The sequence below is a fragment of the Emys orbicularis genome, chromosome 9 (genome assembly GCF_028017835.1).
Source record: "Emys orbicularis isolate rEmyOrb1 chromosome 9, rEmyOrb1.hap1, whole genome shotgun sequence".
NCBI classification, from domain to species: Eukaryota; Metazoa; Chordata; order Testudines; family Emydidae; genus Emys; species Emys orbicularis.
In genome coordinates, this window is record NC_088691.1 from 74,354,123 (window position 1) to 74,373,755 (window position 19,633).

Sequence of the window (19,633 nt, forward strand, 5' to 3'; positions counted from 1 at the left end):
CCCTCGGTTCCTTCTTGCTGGACAACTCCAACAGAGGGGAAGGAGGGTGGGATGTGGAATAGACATGAGCAACACATCTCGAAGAACACCAGTTACGGAACAGGTAACTGTCTTTTCTTCTTTGAGTGCTTGCTCATGTGTATTCCACAGTAGGTGATTCCAAGCTATATCCATTAGAGGTGGGTAGGAGTTTACGAGTTCCCGGGATGCAGTACCGCTCTGCCGAACCCGGCATCATCCCTAGTTTGGGAGACAATTGCATAATGCGCAGTGAATGTGTGAACTGAAGACCAGGTGGCAGCCCTACAGATGTCCTGGATAGGGACATGGACTACATAGGCAGCTGACGAGGCCAGAGCTCTCGTTGAGTGTGCTCTGATGATCGGTGGCGGGGGAACCCCTGCCAGATCATAGCACGTGCGTATGCACGAGGTGATCCAGCGAGAAAGGCACTGGATGGAAATGGGCTGCCCCTTCATACGCTCGGCCAAGGCAACGAAGAGTTGCGAGGATTTTCGGAACGGTTTAGTCCGATCCAGGTAGAAGGCCAGTGCCCTACGCACATCGAGCATGTGAAGGCGGCGTTCTTCATTGGAGGAATGGGGCTTGGGACAGAGCACGGGGAGAAAGATGTCCTGTTCCATATGGAAGGCGGAGACCACGTTCGGGAGGAATGCAGGGTGTGGGTGATGCTGGACCTTATCCTTGTGGAAGACCATATATGGAGGTTCCGAGGTCAAGGCCCTGAGCTCTGAGACACGTCGGGCCGATTTGATTGCTACAAGGAAGGCTACCTTCCATGAGAGGTGAGACAAGGAACACGTGGCCAAGGTTTCAAAGGGAGGCCCCGTGAAGCGGGACAAGACCAGGTTTAGGTCCCATTGCGGTACAGGGGATCTAGCATACGGGAATGAACGGTCAAGGCCTCTCAGGAAGCAGTAGGTCATAGTATGGGAGAAGACCGAGTGCCCTTGCACCGGCGGGTGGAAGGCCGATATGGCCGCCAAGTGTACCTTGACAGAGGCGGGTGCCAGCCCTTGGGTCCTAAGGATAAGCTGGAGCGGTGCAGACGATGGGGAGACTCCCCACTCCCACACCCACATGGAAAATCGGGACCACTTCGCCAGGTACGTCCGGCGTGTGGACGGCTTCCTACTTTCCAGGAGGACCTGCATGACTTCCTCAGAACACCTCCTCTCCTCGTCTAGCCACTGAGCAGCCATGCTGTCAGGTGGAGAGTGGCCAGATTGGGATGAAGGAGGCGGCCCTCGTCCTGGGAGAGGAGGTCCGGGCGTAGCGGCAACCTCCTCGGAAGGGCTGCCAGTAGGTCCAGTAGGGTCCCGTACCAATGTTGACGGGGCCAGGCTGGGGCGATAAGGATGATACGCTTTGTCTGTTTTCACTTTTTCTAGGACTTTGCCTATAAGGGGAAACGGTGGAAAAGCACAGAAAAGCTGGTCCAACCACTGCAGGAGGAAGGCATATGAGATCGCGTCCCTCCCCAACCCCCCCCCCCGGAACAAAACTGGGGGCAACGCTGGTTCTGGCGGGTCGCGAACAGGTCCACGTGGGGAATTCCCCACTCTCGGAAGAGCCGGTGAGTGACCTCCAAGTGGAGAGACCACTCGTAATGGGGGGAGAAAACCCTGCTGAGGCGATCGGCCTGTGTATTGCGGGCGCCTGGTAGGTGGAAAGCCCTCAGGGAGATGTCGTGGGCTATACAGAATTCCCACAGTCTCAGAGCTTCCCGGCAGAGGGCCGAGGACCGTGACCCGCCTTGCCTGTTGATGTAGAACATCGCGGCAGTGTTGTCCGTAAGGACTCTGGCCACCTTGCCGCGAAGCTGCGTGACAAAAGCTACACACGCCAACCGTATCGCCCTGAGCTCCCTGACATTTATATGAAGGGACAGGTCTGAGGTTGACCACATCCCTTGGGTTTACATGTTCCCTATGTGGGCTCCCCAGCCCAAGTCCGACGCATTGGACGCCAGGTCTATTGACGGGGCCGTCTTCCGGAAAGGAACCCCTTGGAGCATGTTGCCCGGGGAGGACCACCATTGTAGGGAGGCGATTACCCGGGTCAGTACCGTGAGGACCTTGTCCAGACCGTCCCGGGCCTGGGAGAACTGGGAGGCTAGCCATAGCTGGAGGGGCCTCATTTGGAGCCTAGCGTGGCAGACCACATACGTGCACGCCGCCATGTGCCCTAGGATCTGAAGGCACGCCCTTGGTTGTCACCGGAAAAGTCGTGACCGAGGCGAGACCTTTGAGGGTTTCAAACCTGCCCACTGGGAGAGAGGCTGTGGCCCTTAAGGAGTCCAGTTGTGCCCCTATGAATTCTATGCACTGCACGAGGACTAGCGTTGATTTTGTCTCGTTTACCAACAGGCCAAGATTGGCGCATGTGGACAGGAGCAGGTCCACATGGGCCCTCACCTGAGACCATGAGTTGCCCTTGAGAAGCCAATCGTCCAGATATGGGAACATCTGGACCCCTTCTCGTCTGAGGTAGGCCGCTACCACCGCCATACACTTTGTGAATACCCTGGGCGCTGTGGATAGGCCAAATGGGAGAACTGTGAACTGGTAGTGGTCGGGCCCCACCAGGATACGGAGGAAGTGCCTGTGCCCTTCGAAAATATGTATGTGGAAACACGCGTCCTGAAGGTCCAGGGCCATGTACCAGTCCCCCGGGTCCAGGGAGGGGATGATAAAAGCCAGGGACACCATGCGGAATTTGGAGCGGACCATAAAACGATTGAGATTCCGCAGATCTAGGATGGGCCTGAGACCCCCTTTCGCTTTTGGGATCAGGAAATATTGGGAGTAGAAGCCCCTGCCCTGGAATTCTACTGGCACTCTCTCCACTGCCCCCAGATGTAGTAGTTGTTCCACCTCCTGACCTAGGAGGTGAATGTGCTCCAGGTCCCCCGAGCCCACCAGCGATGGGGGGTGGTTGGGCAGGGTGAACTGAACTGCAACGTGTAGCCCTTGGAAATGGTGTTGAGGTCCCAGTCGTCCGAGGTTATTCGTGACCATTCCCCATGGAAGGCAGACAAATGGTTGCCGAACACAAACTTTATTAGTGGGGGAGTTTCCATGGCAACTGCCTTGGTGCCCCCCTGCAAATAGTCAAAACCACCTCTTTCCCTGCCTCTTGCCCTTAGAGGGCCCAGGCTGTGGGGCAGAGCGGGACTGTCGTTGAGGCTGGCGCTTTTGGTCTCTCGGCCTCTTGTAAGGGGACTCATATCTGCTCTGCGTAGGGTGAGCTGACGTCTGCAGTTTGGCCTTGCCCTTAGCCGGAGGGACGTAGAGGCCCAAGGTCTGCAGGTTGGTACGAGAGTCTTTCATCCCGTGCAGCCTGACGTCCGTCTGTTCGGCAAACAGGGCCTTCCCATCGAACGGCAGGTCCTGCATGAGGAACTGAACCTCCGCCGAAAGCCTGGACAGGAGGAGCCACGACGCCCTGCACATGGAGATCGCGGAGGCCATCGAGCAAGCCGCTGTATCCGCCGCGTCCGATGCTGCCTGCAGGGCTGCTTTGGCTGCCGTTGCTCCCTCGTCCACCAATGCCTTAAAGTCCTTCCTATCCTGCTCTGGGAGGAGTGGCTCGAACTTTGGCAGGGACTCCCATCAATTAAAATCATATCATCTCAGTAAGGCCTGATGGTTGGCCACCCTGAGCTGGAAACTGGAAGAGGAGTAAAGTTTTCTACCAAAAGAGTCTAGTCTCCTGGTATCTTTATTCTTGGGGGTGGGCGTGGGCTGGCCCTGCTGCTCCCGGTGGTTCACCGATTCCACCACCAGGCAGTTAGGTACCGGGTGAGAATAGAGGTATTCATGGTTCTTGGCCGGCACGAAATACTTCCTCTCAGCCTTCTTGGAAATCGGGGCCAGAGAGGCAGGAGTTAACCACAGGGCATTGGAGATGTTGGCTACTCCTTGGTGAAGGGGTAAAGCCACACGGCCCGGCACCGAGGGGGACAGTACATTAAAGCGGGAATCGGATGGGCCCTCCATCTCCTCGGCCTGCAGCTGGAGGCTCGATGCCACCCACTTTAGCAGGTCTTGATGCGCCCTGAAGTCTTCCTGTGGAGCAGAGGGCGGTGCCGTGATGGTATCATCCGGTGCAGAAGAGGAGGCCGGCACGGGGCTGTGGGCCGCAGCCGGTGCATCAACCCCCAGGTCGGAGTCCGAGCGCGGAGCTGACGACTCATGATCTGTCGATTTGTGCCATAGCCTAGATAGCGAGGCCGACGGGGCCTCGGATGCCCCGGCCACCGAACGGGTTACCGCCTGGGTGGGCATCAGCGGCTGCCCATTGACACCATTGTCCCTGCCATAGGGCCCCTTGCCACTATCCATGCTGCGGGCCAGGTGGCACTATCTGGTCCGGCTGATCAGTACGGCCCAGCGAGGGTGGCTGAGTGCCGAGGCCGAGGTCACCACCAACCGAACGGTACCATAGGAGCGGTGGGAGCGATGCCGTCTTCCACGGGACCGGGACCTCGACGTCGAGGATCGGTACCCCCCGGAAGTACTGCTCCAAGATTCGCTTCGGCGCCTGGAGCTGCGGTGCCGTGGGCTGGTGACACGCGGCGGGAGCCCCGTGTGTGACGTCTGACTGAGCGGGAGCGTCGACGTCGGTCGTGCTGAGACCGGCTGCGACAGCTGCGTCGTGAAGAGGAGCGCCTTTGACACCTATCTCGGTGCCTACGCCGGCTGCTGCATGGCGTGGCAGGACCCTGAGACTCCTGCCCAGGCGGCACCGAACTGGGTAACCTGGCTGGCATCGAGGGTGGTGAACGCGAGCTGCGAGTGGACCTGTCGCTGCGTGCAGAACGGGGTAGAGAGCGGTCTTCAGAGTGAGAGCTGCACCGTACCTGGGAGGCCTGTCGCGCACCCAGCAGCGGTTTGCCTCGAGACCAGGGGCCCGCCACCGGTGGCACCCCGGGCACCGGCAAGCTCAAAATGTCTCGAGCTGCCTGTAGAGCCTCCGGCGTCGATGGGATCGGGACCGCAACAGAGGTGCGTGTCGACGCTGCCGGGCTACTCCGCTCAGCACGAGTTGGAGGTTTCGAGCCCGGGGGGAACCAAGGGCTGCCCAACGCGGGACCAGCCTCTCCCCCTTCCTTCTCACAGCGCCGCTGCGAAGTCGAGCTCTTCCTTTGCTTCTTGGAAGGGGAGCGGTGCCGACTGGGGAAGGGGGCTTTGCTGCGCATCGACAATGCGGTGCCCGGCGCCGAGTCCGCTCGGCGTACCGGAGTTGGAGCCAGCGCTGATTCCATGAGGAGAGCGCGAAGCCTGATGTCCCTCTCCTTCTTAGTTCGTGGCTTAAAAGACCTGCAGATCTTGCAGCGTTCACTCACGTGAGTTTCGCCCAAACAGCGGAGACACTCAGCATGCGGATCACTCCTTGGCATGGAACGGCGACAGGAGTCGCACGACTTGAAGCCTGGGGCACAGGACATACCCCGGGCCCACAATAACAACTGAAAAACTACTTTCTACGAGCTACTAATAACTAGCTAAAGGTACCACTAAGATCAACTGGAAAGGCTGCAGCAGAGCTGGAGCAAGACGTTCCAACGCACCTTCACTGGTGGCAAGAAGAAACTGAGGGTGGGGGGAGCACGCGGCTCCCCTTATAGCGCGGTATAGAGGCGCCACTCCAGGGGTCGCAGCGGTGCTCCCCCCCTACGGGTACTACTAAGGGAAAAACTTCCGGCACCGGTGCACGTGGCGCGCACGCACACCTACTGTGGAATACACATGAGCAAGCACTCGAAGAAGAATTGACTAGCTCACACTTCAGCAAGTACTATCAAACAATATTGTTATACTAGTAAGGTCTATATAAGCAACACTTCAGTTTAACCTTTCCTTTGATTTCTGTTCCAGAACTATAAGTATGTTTCTGTTTAAATATATTTTTTAAATTACTTACCTCCAAGTTCTGGCAGGATAGCCATATATGTTTTATAAAGAAGTGGCAGCGCATCATGATTAATATGTAAATGAGGTAGATGAGGAATAAAGTCATTGCCTACAAGAAACCCCATTAAGATCCAATCATCTATTATCCTTTCAATGTCATATTGAAAGGAAATCTTGTCCTAAAAAATAAGAAAAGCTTTATGATCAAGTCTGTATACAAAGTTTTAACGTCTTTTGCCCATGGTTCCATTAATACTTACTTTTACTGGTGAAAATTCATAGTCAATATATTCTCTCATTAATGACAAGTGCAGTAAGTGAAATGTGGTTTCTTCTGGGGCACATGCTCTGTAAATTATTCAAAACATGAAATCAACTATTTATAAATATTTCTGATGTATATAATAGTCCACTATAGTTATCCAAAAATAAGTACTCAGCTATTATGTATTTGGCTGCATTGCTAAAGATTATGATGTCTGAGTACTTGTTGTCAGGAGCAAATAAATACTAATTGCATTTTACAAAGACTCTGTTTCAATAATATAATTTTGCCTTACTGGCTACCCAGGAAATGTTCTAAAAAGCAGCAAAGACTCAGACTTCAATCCAGCAAACAATTACACTCTTGCTTAATTTTAAGCATGTGAATACTGGCAGTGACTTCAAAATTAAGCACATAAGTGTTTGCAGAAGTCTGCTTTTAAGAAAATGGAGATGCCCAGTTTGGAAAAGCGAGTGTGGTCCAGTGGATTCAGCATAGGTATGGTAACTGGGAATTCCTGCGCTCTAATCCTGGCTCTGACATTGACTCAGTATATGATTTGGGGCAAGTCAATATAACTTGTGTCTCAACTTTCCCACAAGTAAAATGCGAAAAATCTTTATTTACCTACTTTGAAGATCTGATAAGATTAACTAGATAATATCTGTGAAGTGCTCTGGATATAAGAAGGGTTACATAACTCATAAGTATTAATATTGCTGGGGATCCCCCGTCATAGACAAGCCTGTGGATGCACACATACACACACTGCTGATTTTGGCCTGGGAGTAGGCTATGAATATAAAATACCCTCCCTCTGAAGTTTATCTGGGTGAAAGCCAACCCTATGCAAGGTTGGTGAACTAGGCCCTATGCAACACCTAAATTCCATGTAAAGGGAATAAATGCACAAGGGCTTCAGACAGTCAGGAAGATTTTTTTGTTTTTTTTTTCCTTCTCCTCAATGGCTCTGGGAAGAAGGATAAAGGAGTTTGAGGCGCAAGTGGTGTTCTCGTCCATCCTCCCTGTGCAGGGAAAAGGCCTGGGTAGAGACCGTCGAATTGTGGAAGTCAACGAATGGCTATGCAGGTGGTGTCGGTGAGAAGGCTTTGGATTCTTCGACCATGGGATAGTGTTCCAAGAAGGAGGAGTGCTAGGCAGAGACGGGCTCTACCTAACGAAGAGAGGGAAGAACATCTTCACAAGCAGGCTGGCTAACCTAGTGAGGAGGGCTTTAAACTAGGTTCACCGGGGGAAGGAGACCAAAGCCCTGAGGTAAATGGGGAAATGGAATACCGGGAGGAAGCACGAGCAGGAGAGTGCAAGAGGGGAGGACTCCTGTCTCAGACTGAGAAAGCGGGACAATCAGCGAGTTATCTTAAGTGCCTATACACAAATGCAAGAAGCCTGGGAAACAAGCAGGGAGAACTGGAAGTCCTGGCACAGTCAAGGATGTCATTGGAATAACAGAGACTTGGTGGGATAACTCACATGACTGGAGTACTGTCATGGATGGATATAAACTGTTCAGGAAGGACAGGCAGGGCAGAAAAAGTGGGGGAGTTGCATTGTATGTAAAAGAGGAGTATGACTGCTCAGAGCTCTGGTATGAAACTGCAGAAAAACCTGAGAGTCTCTGGATTAAGTTTAGAAATGTGAACAACAAGAGTGATGTTGTGGTGGGAGTCTGCTATAGACCACCAGACCAGGGGGATGAGGTGGATGAGGCTTTCTTCCGGCAACTAGCAGAAGTTACTAGATCGCAGGCCCTGGTTCTCATGGGAGACTTTAATCACCCTGATATCTGCTGGGAGAGCAATACAGCAGTGCACAGACAATCCAGGAAGCTTTTGGAAAGTGTAGGGGACAATTTCCTGGTGCAAGTGCTGGAGGAACCAACTAGGGGCAGAGCTCTTTTAGACCTGCTGCTCACAAACCGGGAAGAATTAGTAGGGGAAGCAAAAGTGGATGGGAACCTGGGAGGCAGTGACCATGAGATGGTCGAGTTCAGGATCCTGACACAAGGAAGAAAGGAGAGCAGCAGAATACGGACCCTGGACTTCAGAAAAGCAGACTTTGACTCCATCAGGAAACTGATGGGCAGGATCTCCTGGGAGAATAACATGAGGGGGAAAGGAATCCAGGAGAGCTGGCTGTATTTTAAAGAGTCCTTATTGAGGTTGCAGGAAAAAACCATCCCAATGTGTAGAAAGAACAGTAAATATGGCAGGCGACCAGCTTGGCTTAACGGTGAAATCCTTGCTGACCTTAAACGCAAAAAAGAAGCTTACAAGAAGTGGAAGATTGGACAAATGACCAGGGAGGAGTATAAAAATATTGCTCAGGCATGCCGGAGTGAAATCAGGAAGGCCAAATCACACTTGGAGTTGCAGCTAGCAAGAGATGTTAAGAGTAACAAGAAGGGTTTCTTCAGGTATGTTAGCAACAAGAAGAAAGTCAAGGAAAGTGTGGGCCCCTTACTGAAGGAGGGAGGCAACCTAGTAACAGAGGATGTGGAAAAAGCTAATGTACTCAATGATTTTTTTGCCTCTGTCTTCACGAACAAGGTCAGCTCCCAGACTGCTGCACTGGGCAGCACAGTATGGGGAGAAGGTGACCAGCCCTCTGTGGAGAAAGAAGTGGTTCGGGACTATTTAGAAAAACTGGACAAGCACAAGTCCATGGGGCCGGATGCGCTGCATCCGAGGGTGCTAAAGGAGTTGGCGGATGTGATTGCAGAGCCATAGGCCATTATCTTTGAAAACTCATGGCGATCGGGGGAGGTCCTGGATGACTGGAAAAAGGCTAATGTAGTGCCCATCTTTAAAAAAGGGAAGGAGGAGGATCCAGGGAACTACAGGCCAGTCAGCCTCACCTCAGTCCCTGGGAAAATCATGGAGCAGGTCCTCAAGGAATCAATTCTGAAGCACTTAGAGGAGAGGAAAGTGATCAGGAACAGTCAGCATGGATTCACCAAGGGCAAGTCATGCCTGACTAACCTAATTGCCTTCTATGAGGAGATAACTGACTCTGTGGATGTGGGGAAAGCAGTGGATGTGTTATTCCTTGACTTCAGCAAAGCTTATGATACAGTCTCCCACAGTATTCTTGCCAGCAAGTTAAAGAAGTATGGGCTGGATGAATGGACTATAAGGTGGATAGAAAGCTGGCTAGATCGTCGGGCTCAACGGGTAGTGATCAACGGCTACATGTCTAGTTGGCAGCCGGTTTCAAGTGGAGTGCCCCAGGGGTCAGTCCTGGGGCCGGTTTTGTTCAATATCTTCATTAATGATCTGGAGGATGGCGTGGACTGCACTCTCAGCAAGTTTGCAGATGACACTAAACTGGGAAGAGTGGTAGATACGCTGGAGGGCAGGGATAGGATACAGAGGGACCTAGACAAATTAGAGGATTGGGCCAAAAGAAACCTGATGAGGTTCAACAAGGACAAGTGCAGAGTCCTGCACTTAGGACGGAAGAAACCCATGCACTGTTACAGACTAGGGACCGAATGGCTAGGAAGCAGTTCTGCAGTAAAGGACCTAGGGGTTACAGTGGACGAGAAGCTGGATATGAGTTGACAGTGTGCCATTGTTGCCAAGAAGGCTAACGGCATTTTGGGCTGTATAAGTAGGGGCATTGCCAGCAGATCGAGGGACGTGATCATTTCCCTCTATTCGACATTGGTGAGGCCTCATCTGGAGTACTGTGTCCAGTTTTGGGCCCCACACTACAAGAAGAATGTGGAAAAATTGGAAAGAGTCCAATGGAGGGCAACAAAAATGATTAGTGGGCTGGAACACATGATTTATGAGGAGAGGCTGAGGGAACTGGGATTGTTTAGTCTGCAGAAGAGAAGAATGAGGGGGGATTTGATAGCTGCTTTCAACTACCTGAAAGGGGGTTCCAAAGAGGATGGATCTAGACTGTTCTCAGTGGTACCTGATGACAGAACAAGGAGTAATGGTCTCAAGTTGCAGTTGGGGAGGTTTAGGTTGGATATTAGGAAAAACTTTTTCACTAGGAGGGTGGTGAAGCACTGGAATGGGTTACCTAGGGAGGTGGTGGAATCTCCTTCCTTAGAGGTTTTTAAGGTCAGGCTTGACAAAGCCCTGGCTGGGATGATTTAGTTGGGAATTGGTCCTGCTTTGAGCAGGGGGTTGGACTAGATGACCTCCTGAGGTCCCTTCCAACCCTGATATTCTATGATTCTATTTTGGTTGGGCTTTGGGCTTGTTTGGTCTCCTTCCTCTGTCATATCAGAAATGACTACAAAAGGAAATGGGATGCTGGACAGGGTGGGCTAGTACTCTAAGATTGCACCAAGCATTCTCTCTCAGGTGCTAATCTGGGTGATTCTTGCTCGCATGCTCAGGGTCTAACTGATCATCATATGTAGGGTCAGGAAGGAATTTTCCCCCAGACCACTTTGGCAGTGATCTCTGGGGGTTTTCTCCTTCCTCTGCAGCATGGGTGCAGGTCACTTGCTGGGATCATCTGGATATAGCCCACTTAATCAATTCTGTGTCATTGTGGGGGCCTTGGTGCACCTCAGTCCCTCCTATACTCTGCTTGTGATACACAACTGTTTAGTCTCCTGTGGGCTGTAATACCTTGGTTTCATTTTGTTTGGGAGACAGACCTGTCCTCGCTTACAGACAACCCCCCAACCTAAAGCAAATACTCACCAGCAACCACACATCACTGAACAAAAACACTGACCCAGGAACCTATCCTTGTAACAAAGCCCGATGCCAACTCTGTCCACATATCTATTCAAGTGACATCATCATAGGACCTAATCACATCAGCCAGACCATCAGGGGCTCATTCACCTGCACATCTACCAATGTGATATATGCCATCATGTGCCAGCAATGCCCCTCTGCCATGTACATTGGCCAAACCGGAAAGTCTCTACGCAAAAGAATTAACGGACACAAATCTGACATCAGGAATCATAATACTCAAAAACCAGCGGGAGAACACTTTAACCTGTCTGGTCATTCAATGACAGACCTGCGGGTGGCTATTTTACACCAGAAAAACTTCAAAAACAGACTCCAACGAGAGACTGCTGAGCTGGAATTGATATGCAAACTAGATACAATCAATTTAGGATTGAATAAGGACTGGGAATGGCTGAGCCATTACAAACATTGAATCTATCTCCCCTTGTAAGTATTCTCACACTTCTTATCAAATTGTCTGTACTGGGCTATCTTGATTATCACTTCAAAAGTTTTTTTTCTCTTACTTAATTGGCCTCTCAGAGTTGGTAAGACAACTCCCACCTGTTCATGCTCTCTGTATGTGTGTATATGTATCTCCTCAATATATGTTCCATTCTATATGCATCCGAAGAAGTGGGCTGTAGCCCACGAAAGCTTATGCTCTAATAAATTTGTTAGTCTCTAAGGTGCCACAAGTACTCCTGTTCTTTTTGGGTTTAGTGTGTGAGTGCTGGAGCCTGTGATATACAGGAGGTCAGACTAGATGATCTGGGGTCTCTTCTGGCCTTAAACTTTATAAAGCATGGTCCAGTCCTTTTGCACTGGAATTTATTTTGGGTTCTTGGCTAGAGCACATCAACAAGAGCTATGTATCTCTTTAGGTACTTACATGGCTCTCATTACCATAGTATCTGAGAGCTTTCCTGTACATACAAGATAGCATGTTCTCTCTCTCTCTCCGGCCCACCCCACCACCAAGAAGTTTAGGATCTGTTTACATGGGGATAGTGATCAGAATAGCTTCCCGTGTGGACACTTTAATACCAGAAGAAGGGGCCTTCTTCTGATTTACCTTTATCTGTAGATTAAAGGAAATTGGGAAAAGGTATTCCTATACTCTGGAATAAGAATGTCCAGAGGGGAGCTATTCTGGAATAGTTTACTCCTCAATTGCCATTCTGGTCAATTTCCCCATGTAGACAAGTCCTTAGTGTTTTGTTTTGTTTTTTTAAATGAATGAATCTATAAGAACAAGAACAATCTATTGTGGGAAATAGTATCAGTATAGTATGAGCTGCGTGCCCTAGGGCACGAAGCCAGAGGCACGATGTGGTGCACTATAGCTCTCAGGATTTTCTAGCAGTTCAGTTGGTATTAGGTTCCACAAGAACCAAATTGCAGACTTTTTTTCTATTTGTTCATTCAGGCAAATAGAAAATATTTATATTAACATAAATATTAAGATTTATAAAATAAATTTATATGAATTTATAATATTCATCCATAATCAAATTAAAATACAACAATTACCTGACTGATTAAATATGCAGTCATTTAAAGAAAATATTCTAAGCAACCCTGCATCTTTTGGATCTCCTTTCTTCCTATAAATAAGATTTTTAGAAGCAGTTTACCTCTGGGATTTTTTGCCACCAAACCTGACTTCTTCTCTTAAAAGTGAGAAATGTGACTCATGACTTGTTAATCCAAGCATAATCTGTGGAAATAAGAGATTAAGAAGGGGTTTTATTATTATTCATGAAGTGACCAGTGTCAGGATATTTCCATGCTCCGTGGTTCCTCATTGTAAATTTTTAGTTTGCCATAAATGTCAAGTTTTTTGTTTAATAATGTATTATAGTCATATATTCCAACAAAATATTGAATAGATGCCCAAGTCACACACATAATAGCCTTTTGTCATTATAAGTATAAAATATATTTGCACATACCAAGTCAGCATCTAAACCATATAGACAATGTCTTGTGTTTGGATCGTAATCAGGCTTTGTTTTCTCTGATCGGATAAATTCCATAATTTTATGCTCTCCTTCACCTGGTGTCTAAATGCAAAGATAAAACAATTCAGTAAACACTATTCTGAAAATACTATTTAAAAAAAAAAAAAAAAATCAGTAATATAAACACAATAACCTCGTGGCCTGATAAGTAGACAGTTACGCCATGCCAGGATTTGTCTGTGGAAATCTTCATATTTACAAAATACTTCAGATGTTCGTGCAACCTGGCCATGAAATCAGTCCCTAGTAACAGAAATCTACAAGTTACATCTTCTGATACATTGTCATTTTACGAGTTATTCAAAATTCCATTTATACATTTATGAGGGATATTAGCGATTAGTGATAGAAAAAACAATTCATTTTTGCAAAGTGTGGAAGGTGGAGTACTTTTGAAGAGTTTTCAGGTTTTAAATATTAAATTTGGGTGGGATTTTCAAAAGTGCCCAAGTGATTTAGCAGAACAAATCCTATTGAAAAATCAGATGACAGAAAGGCAAAATGATTAATCACAGCAATTCTCCTGTAAGTAACCAGCACATTTTCCTACCTGGTGTAATACAATTGGAGTCAAACCTGGCTTCTGTAGGGAGAACATCTCCTTTTTCTAAAGCCTTCTTTATTTTGTCCTCTGCTTCTTTTGCTGACCTAAAAAAACCATTGAATTTTACAGCATTGTATGTACACTATTTTTTCCTCAAAAAATTAAATGTAGAGTTCCTTCTTAAAATAAATTAAAAAGAAAATGTAATTCTTAGTCAGTCTTTTAATTTTGTTTTTAGTGCACATAGAAAATAAAGAAGCTGTTTTGAATTTTCTACAGCAAGGATAAGATGTATGCTGCACATATACTAGTAATATATACAGGGCTGAGAAGACCATTTGGGGGCCAATGGGAGGAAAAGAGAACCAGCTGGCAGCAGATAAATGGCAAGTGTCAAAATACTGACTAAGCTAATCTTTCCCCCCTCAGAATTAAAGGACATAGAAGAGAAAATAATTTGTGGACAATCTCTTCATTTTTATCTTGATGCTTTCCTCCCCACTCCCACCTGTCTTCCTTCACATTTTTCCTGATATTGTTCTATCCTTTTTTAATGTTTTAATTTTTCTTTAAAACCCTCTGGCTTTCTTATTTGTTCTTTTCACATTTATTTTTTAGCCACAATTATTCTCTCTCATCTCCTCCTCAACCCCATGCCAATCTTGCCTATTGCCCCACCAGTTGTTTTTCTTGTCCTCCCAATGGTCCCCAAATGGTCTCCTCACATCTCCAAACCTCTGGCTTCCTTCCTTACCCTTCTAGTGACAACAGTAAGAGGCAGGTGAAACCTGAAGAGAAACAGTCTACAGTGAATGGAACTCCCCATAGCACCCACTGGTGAAGAAAAGGAAGTACTGTAGTATCAGTTGTTCAGAACAAAAAGAGGAAATGGCCAGCCCTATCTCCAACTTCCAATATGCCCTGTCAATGTGGCTGCTGTCCCCAAAGTTCACAAAAGCTGCTAGGGCAAGCAGTAAACATCAAGATTTTAATGATCTTTACTGTATATGATCTAGATGTAAACTACATTATTTAGCTAGCCTGATGGCCAATGTTACTAGAGACTAGAATTTTATTAGTTCTCAAACCTCAGTCTCTTTCCCTCCTCCACACTGGCTGTCAAGGAAAACTTCACTATATACAGTGACCACAAAGGCTTCTTTAAGATGGCATTCACAGATTCCAAAAGCAGCCCTATTACTGCTTCTTTGCACAGTGATAAACTGGAATATGTAGATTTATAGAAAAACAGTCTTAAAGATGGAAAAAGAAGCAGCACCTATAACTTCTGTTCCCAAAAGATACATGCTGTGCTAGATCACCATTCTTGGGTCCATGCTCCTTTGAATGACCAAGGCACAAATTTTACAAACTCAAAGTTCTAAGCCAGGGGTTCTTAAACTGTGGGTCGGGACCCCAAAGTGGGTCACAATCCCGTTTTAATGGGGTCGCCAGGACTGATGTTAGACTTGCTGGGGCTTGGGGCTGAAGCAAAAGCCCGAGCCCCACCGCCTGGGGCCAAAGCTGAAGTTTGAGAGCTTTAGCCCTGGGTGGTGGGGCTCAGGCTTTGGCTTCAGCCCTGGGCAACGGAGATCAGGTTACAGGCCCCCACCCAAGGCAGTGGGGTTTGGGCTTTGCTCCCCTCTCCTGGGGTCATGCAGTAATTTTTGTTGTCAGAAGGGGGTCACAGTGCAATGAAGTTGGAGAACCCCTGTTCTAAGCCATTGGTTCCAATAGGAGATGATTTATACTAGCCTCTGTAGTGCTGTGCAAACTGCAAGTTCGCTTCAAAAGCAAAAGATGAAAAGTACTCCCTGGTATACAGGTTTTTTTCAAATGCACTGGCAAAAAATCCTCAGTTCTGATTTATGACTGCCCAGTTATTATTTAACAAAACCCAAACAATGCTATAGTCAAAAGCATCATTTAAAACTATGTATTTAATACTTATTTCAATTTGTAAATTTAAAAAATCTCATAAAAATGTGCTGTCCTATGGATTTATAAACAGGGCAACATTAAAATGTTTTCACCTAAAACGTCTCCCACGCTGCTGGTTCATTTTTGCTCTTGGAGCCACTCCATCAACTGCCATGAAGAAAACCTTTCTTGGTTTAATAATGCGAAATAATACTTCCAAGTAGTGAAAAATATCAGCAAAGATCTTATCATCTGAGATTCTGAAGTGAACATCGTCATCATTAGGGTGTGAACACTGATGGATGATACCATTCATATCCAGGTACAAGTTGTCAAATTCTGGAATCTAGAAAAAAGTCACATATAATATTAGGATATCAAGTTATGTTAGTACTGTAAACAGCACCTATCAATCACAGACCTAGAAAAGGTTCCCTTTCTTCAGTGATAGCTGAAACAATAGAAGCTGCCCTCCAAGGCAGGAAAAGCACAGCAGGACCTGAGCTGTGTGAGCCAAGGCATTTTCCTGGGGACTGATTGTAAAAATAGGGGCTAGGGCATTGATTGGGTCCAGCAGACTGTATCAGAAGGAAAAAGCTGCCAGAAAACCAGCAGACAATGGAAGATATGTAGAGACCATGGCCTTGAGTAGAGAGCAGAGACAGAATTCCTTGGGGCACAGGACTCTCTGGAAAAGGCAGGCTTTCAAAATGTGAGCAAGGAAGCTGTCTGCCATTTGTTCCTACTATTTCCAGGAAAATGGCACTTTGTGTACATTCTTTGTAAATAAACAGAATTGCACCAAAGAAATATCTTGCTCGTATAAATAATGCAGCACGGCTCCAAATATTGGCTAACTGTTTGGACCAAAGGGCAACAGTACCATCATATTTTTGTCCAAAAAACATAATACAGACAAGGCCAGTCTGTAAGAAAACATATACCCATTCTGTACACATATCTACTGCTTGATTTGTAAGTACTCCTAATCATAAGTACTCCTGGCAGTTTCAGTAGGACAGTTTCCTCACTTCCTGTGATGACCTGTTGTGTTGTTGCTGAACCATCCTCTCACCTGGGCCAAATAACTTGTAGGGCAGGGGTCGGCAACCTATGGCACACGTGCCAAACATGGCATGTAAGCCAATTTTGAGTAGCACGCTGCTGCCTGCCGCGGTCCCGGCCCCCAGCCCCACTCAGCCCCCCCACCCACTGCTCTCCCCTGCGGGGGCAGGAGGCAGAAGCTTGGTCCTGCCGCAGCCAAGCTTCCCCCTTCCCCCGCTTCTTCCCCCAGCGTGGTGCTTTCCTGCCCCTCCTCCTCTCCTTCCCTGCGCTGATCAGCTGATGGCCCTTGCGAGGGAGAGGGGGATGAGTGGCAGAGTGCTCGCTGCTCCGTAGAGGAGGCAGACAAGAGGTAGGGACGGGACCTTGGGGAAGGGGGTGGAACAGGGCATATCCCTTCCAGCCCCCTGCCATGAGCCGCTCAGGGCAGGGGGCTGGGAGCACCCCCACGAGCTGAGCACCCCAGCCCTCTGCCCTGACCCCTGAACCTCCCCACACCCAGCCTTCTGCCCTGTACCCCCACACACCCCCAGCCCTCTGCCCTGACCCCTGAACCCCCCCACACCCAGTCTTCTGCCCTACACCCCCCCACACACACCCAGCCCTCTGCCCTGACCCCTGAAACCCCCCCCACCCGCACTGCTCTCTGCCCTGACCCCTGAACCCCCCACACACCCCCAGCCCTCTGCCCTGACCCCTGAACCCCCCCACTGCTCTCTGCCCTGACCCCTGAACCCCCCCACACCCCCACTGCCCTCTGCCGTCCCCCACAGCCCCCATCCCTCTGCCCTCACCCCGAACCCCCCACACACCTCCAGACTTCTGCCCTGACCTCTGAACCCCCCACACACACACCCAGCCCTCTGCCCTGACCCCTGAACCCCCCCCAGGTCTGGGGTCCCGGCTGCCAGCCCCTTGCCAGCCGGCGTCCCGGCTGCAGGCCCCGCTCAGCCCGCTGCTGGCCTAGGTGAACAGAACCCCAGGCTGGCAGCGGGCTGAGCAGGCTGGCAGCGTAAGATCAGCATTTTAATTTAATTTTAAATGAAGCTTCTTAAACATTTTGAAAACCTTGTTTACTTTACATACAATAGTTTAGTTATATAATATAGACTTATAGAGAGAGACCATCTAAAAAACGTTAAAATTTATTACCGGCACGCAAAACCTTAAATTAAAGTGAATAAATGAAGACTCGGCACACCACTTCTGAAAGGTTGCCTACCCCTGTTCTAGGGGAACGTTTCTGGGTTTGCGTTTATAATCCAGAATTCTAGATTTAGGAGAAGCAGAGTACTGGGGAGCATGGAGGAAAGGAAGAGGTAGAGGCAGGCTTAAGACAGAGGTAATACATCTCTAATCTCTAGCAATACCTAGCAGTCTTGTTGGATATGGAGCTCGATCTGCAATGTATAAGAATGCAGCTGATGTATGGTGCTCACTAATTATTTCTCTGCACTTCCTGGAATGGCATTTAGTCTCTCTAATAAAGGAACTAATTTTGTGGTCTGAATAAAACTGCACGCCCAAAGTCCATCACATCCACACAGACACCAGCTCTCTAGTCCCAAGGGATGGTGTGTTGCATTGACAGCACTCTAAAAAGCTGCAAAACCTTGGTGATCCACATGCCCTTTTCACATGAAGCAGAACATATGGAAGGGTAGCAGATGACATTTTCTACATATGAAGATGCATGCTGTGATGAAATTTATAAATAATCATCTATGTTTTACATAGAAAATGCCTTTTATGCCCTCTCTCTTCTATCACGTTTTCTGCAAGAGCAAACAGAAGAAGAAACAACGTAGCCCTGTCCAGTAGTGCCCCCTCCCCCTTCCTCTCCTTCAAACAAAACAAACCCTTGCTTGTTTCTTCAGTATTTGAGTAGCTGGCCCAATATTTTACATCATTCTAGTATTCTCACTTATGAACTCTTCTGAAGATAAGAGAACCACAGAGAAAAAGTATGTCTCACCTTCACATGTATTTAAACTGTTTGCATACAGCTCCTAGTATTTTGAATTTGTTAAAAGAACAGGAGTACTTGTGGCACCTTAGAGACTAACAAATTTATTAGAGCATAAGCTTTCGTGGGCTACAGCCCACTTCTTCGGATGCATATAGAATGGAACATATATTGAGGAGATACATATACACACATACAGAGAGCATGAACAGGTGGGAGTTGTCTTACCAACTCTGAGAGGCCAATTAAGTAAGAGAAAAAAAACTTTTGAAGTGATAATCAAGATAGCCCAGTACAGACAGTTTGATAAGAAGTGTGAGAATGCTTACAAGGGGAGATAGATTCAATGTTTGTAATGGCTCAGCCATTCCCAGTCCTTATTCAATCCTAAGTTGATTGTATCTAGTTTGCATATCAATTCCAGCTCAGCAGTCTCTCGTTGGAGTCTGTTTTTGAAGTTTTTCTGGTGTAAAATAGCCACCCGCAGGTCTGTCATTGAATGACCAGACAGGTTAAAGTGTTCTCCCGCTGGTTTTTGAGTATTATGATTCCTGATGTCAGATTTGTGTCCATTAATTCTTTTGCGTAGAGACTATCCGGTTTGGCCAATGTACATGGCAGAGGGGCATTGCTGGCACATGATGGCATATATCACATTGGTAGATGTGCAGGTGAACGAGCCCCTGATGGTCTGGCTGATGTGATTAGGTCCTATGATGATGTCACTTGAATAGATATGTGGACAGAGTTGGCATCGGGCTTTGTTACAAGGATAGGTTCCTGGGTCAGTGTTTTTGTTCAGTGATGTGTGGTTGCTGGTGAGTATTTGCTTTAGGTTGGGGGGTTGTCTGTAAGCGAGGATAGGTCTGTCTCCCAAGATCTGTGAGAGTGAGGGATCATCTTTCAGGATAGGTTGTAGATCTTTGATGATGCGCTGGAGAGGTTTTAGTTGGGGGCTGAAGGTAACAGCTAGTGGTGTTCTGTTATTTTTCTTTGTTGGGCCTGTCTTGTAGGAGGTGACTTCTGGGTACTCGTCTGGCTCTGTCAATCTGTTTTTTCACTTCAGCAGGTGGGTATTGTAGTTTTAAGCACCTACAAGATCTCTATCAAACATTCTTAAAACTACAATACCCACCTGCTGAAGTGAAAAAAATATTACCAATATTACTCCTTCAACTTCAAC

At 47.9% G+C, this 19,633-nt stretch overlaps 1 protein-coding gene across 3 annotated transcripts in view; it reads right to left on the reverse strand.

Moving 5' to 3' along the window:
• The window catches only part of XRN1 (5'-3' exoribonuclease 1), a 77,744-nt gene that overhangs the window by 53,276 nt on the left and 4,835 nt on the right, over positions 1 to 19,633 (reverse strand). For all 3 annotated transcript variants that reach the window (XM_065410510.1, XM_065410509.1, XM_065410507.1), the window contains exons 2-8: positions 15,536 to 15,768; positions 13,509 to 13,606; positions 13,092 to 13,201; positions 12,890 to 13,000; positions 12,572 to 12,654; positions 6,200 to 6,287; positions 5,950 to 6,118 (exon numbers count right to left, since the gene is read on the reverse strand). In XM_065410510.1, coding sequence (XP_065266582.1) covers positions 5,950 to 6,118; positions 6,200 to 6,287; positions 12,572 to 12,654; positions 12,890 to 13,000; positions 13,092 to 13,201; positions 13,509 to 13,606; positions 15,536 to 15,768 — 892 coding nt within the window. The remainder of the gene's footprint in view (positions 1 to 5,949; positions 6,119 to 6,199; positions 6,288 to 12,571; positions 12,655 to 12,889; positions 13,001 to 13,091; positions 13,202 to 13,508; positions 13,607 to 15,535; positions 15,769 to 19,633) is intronic.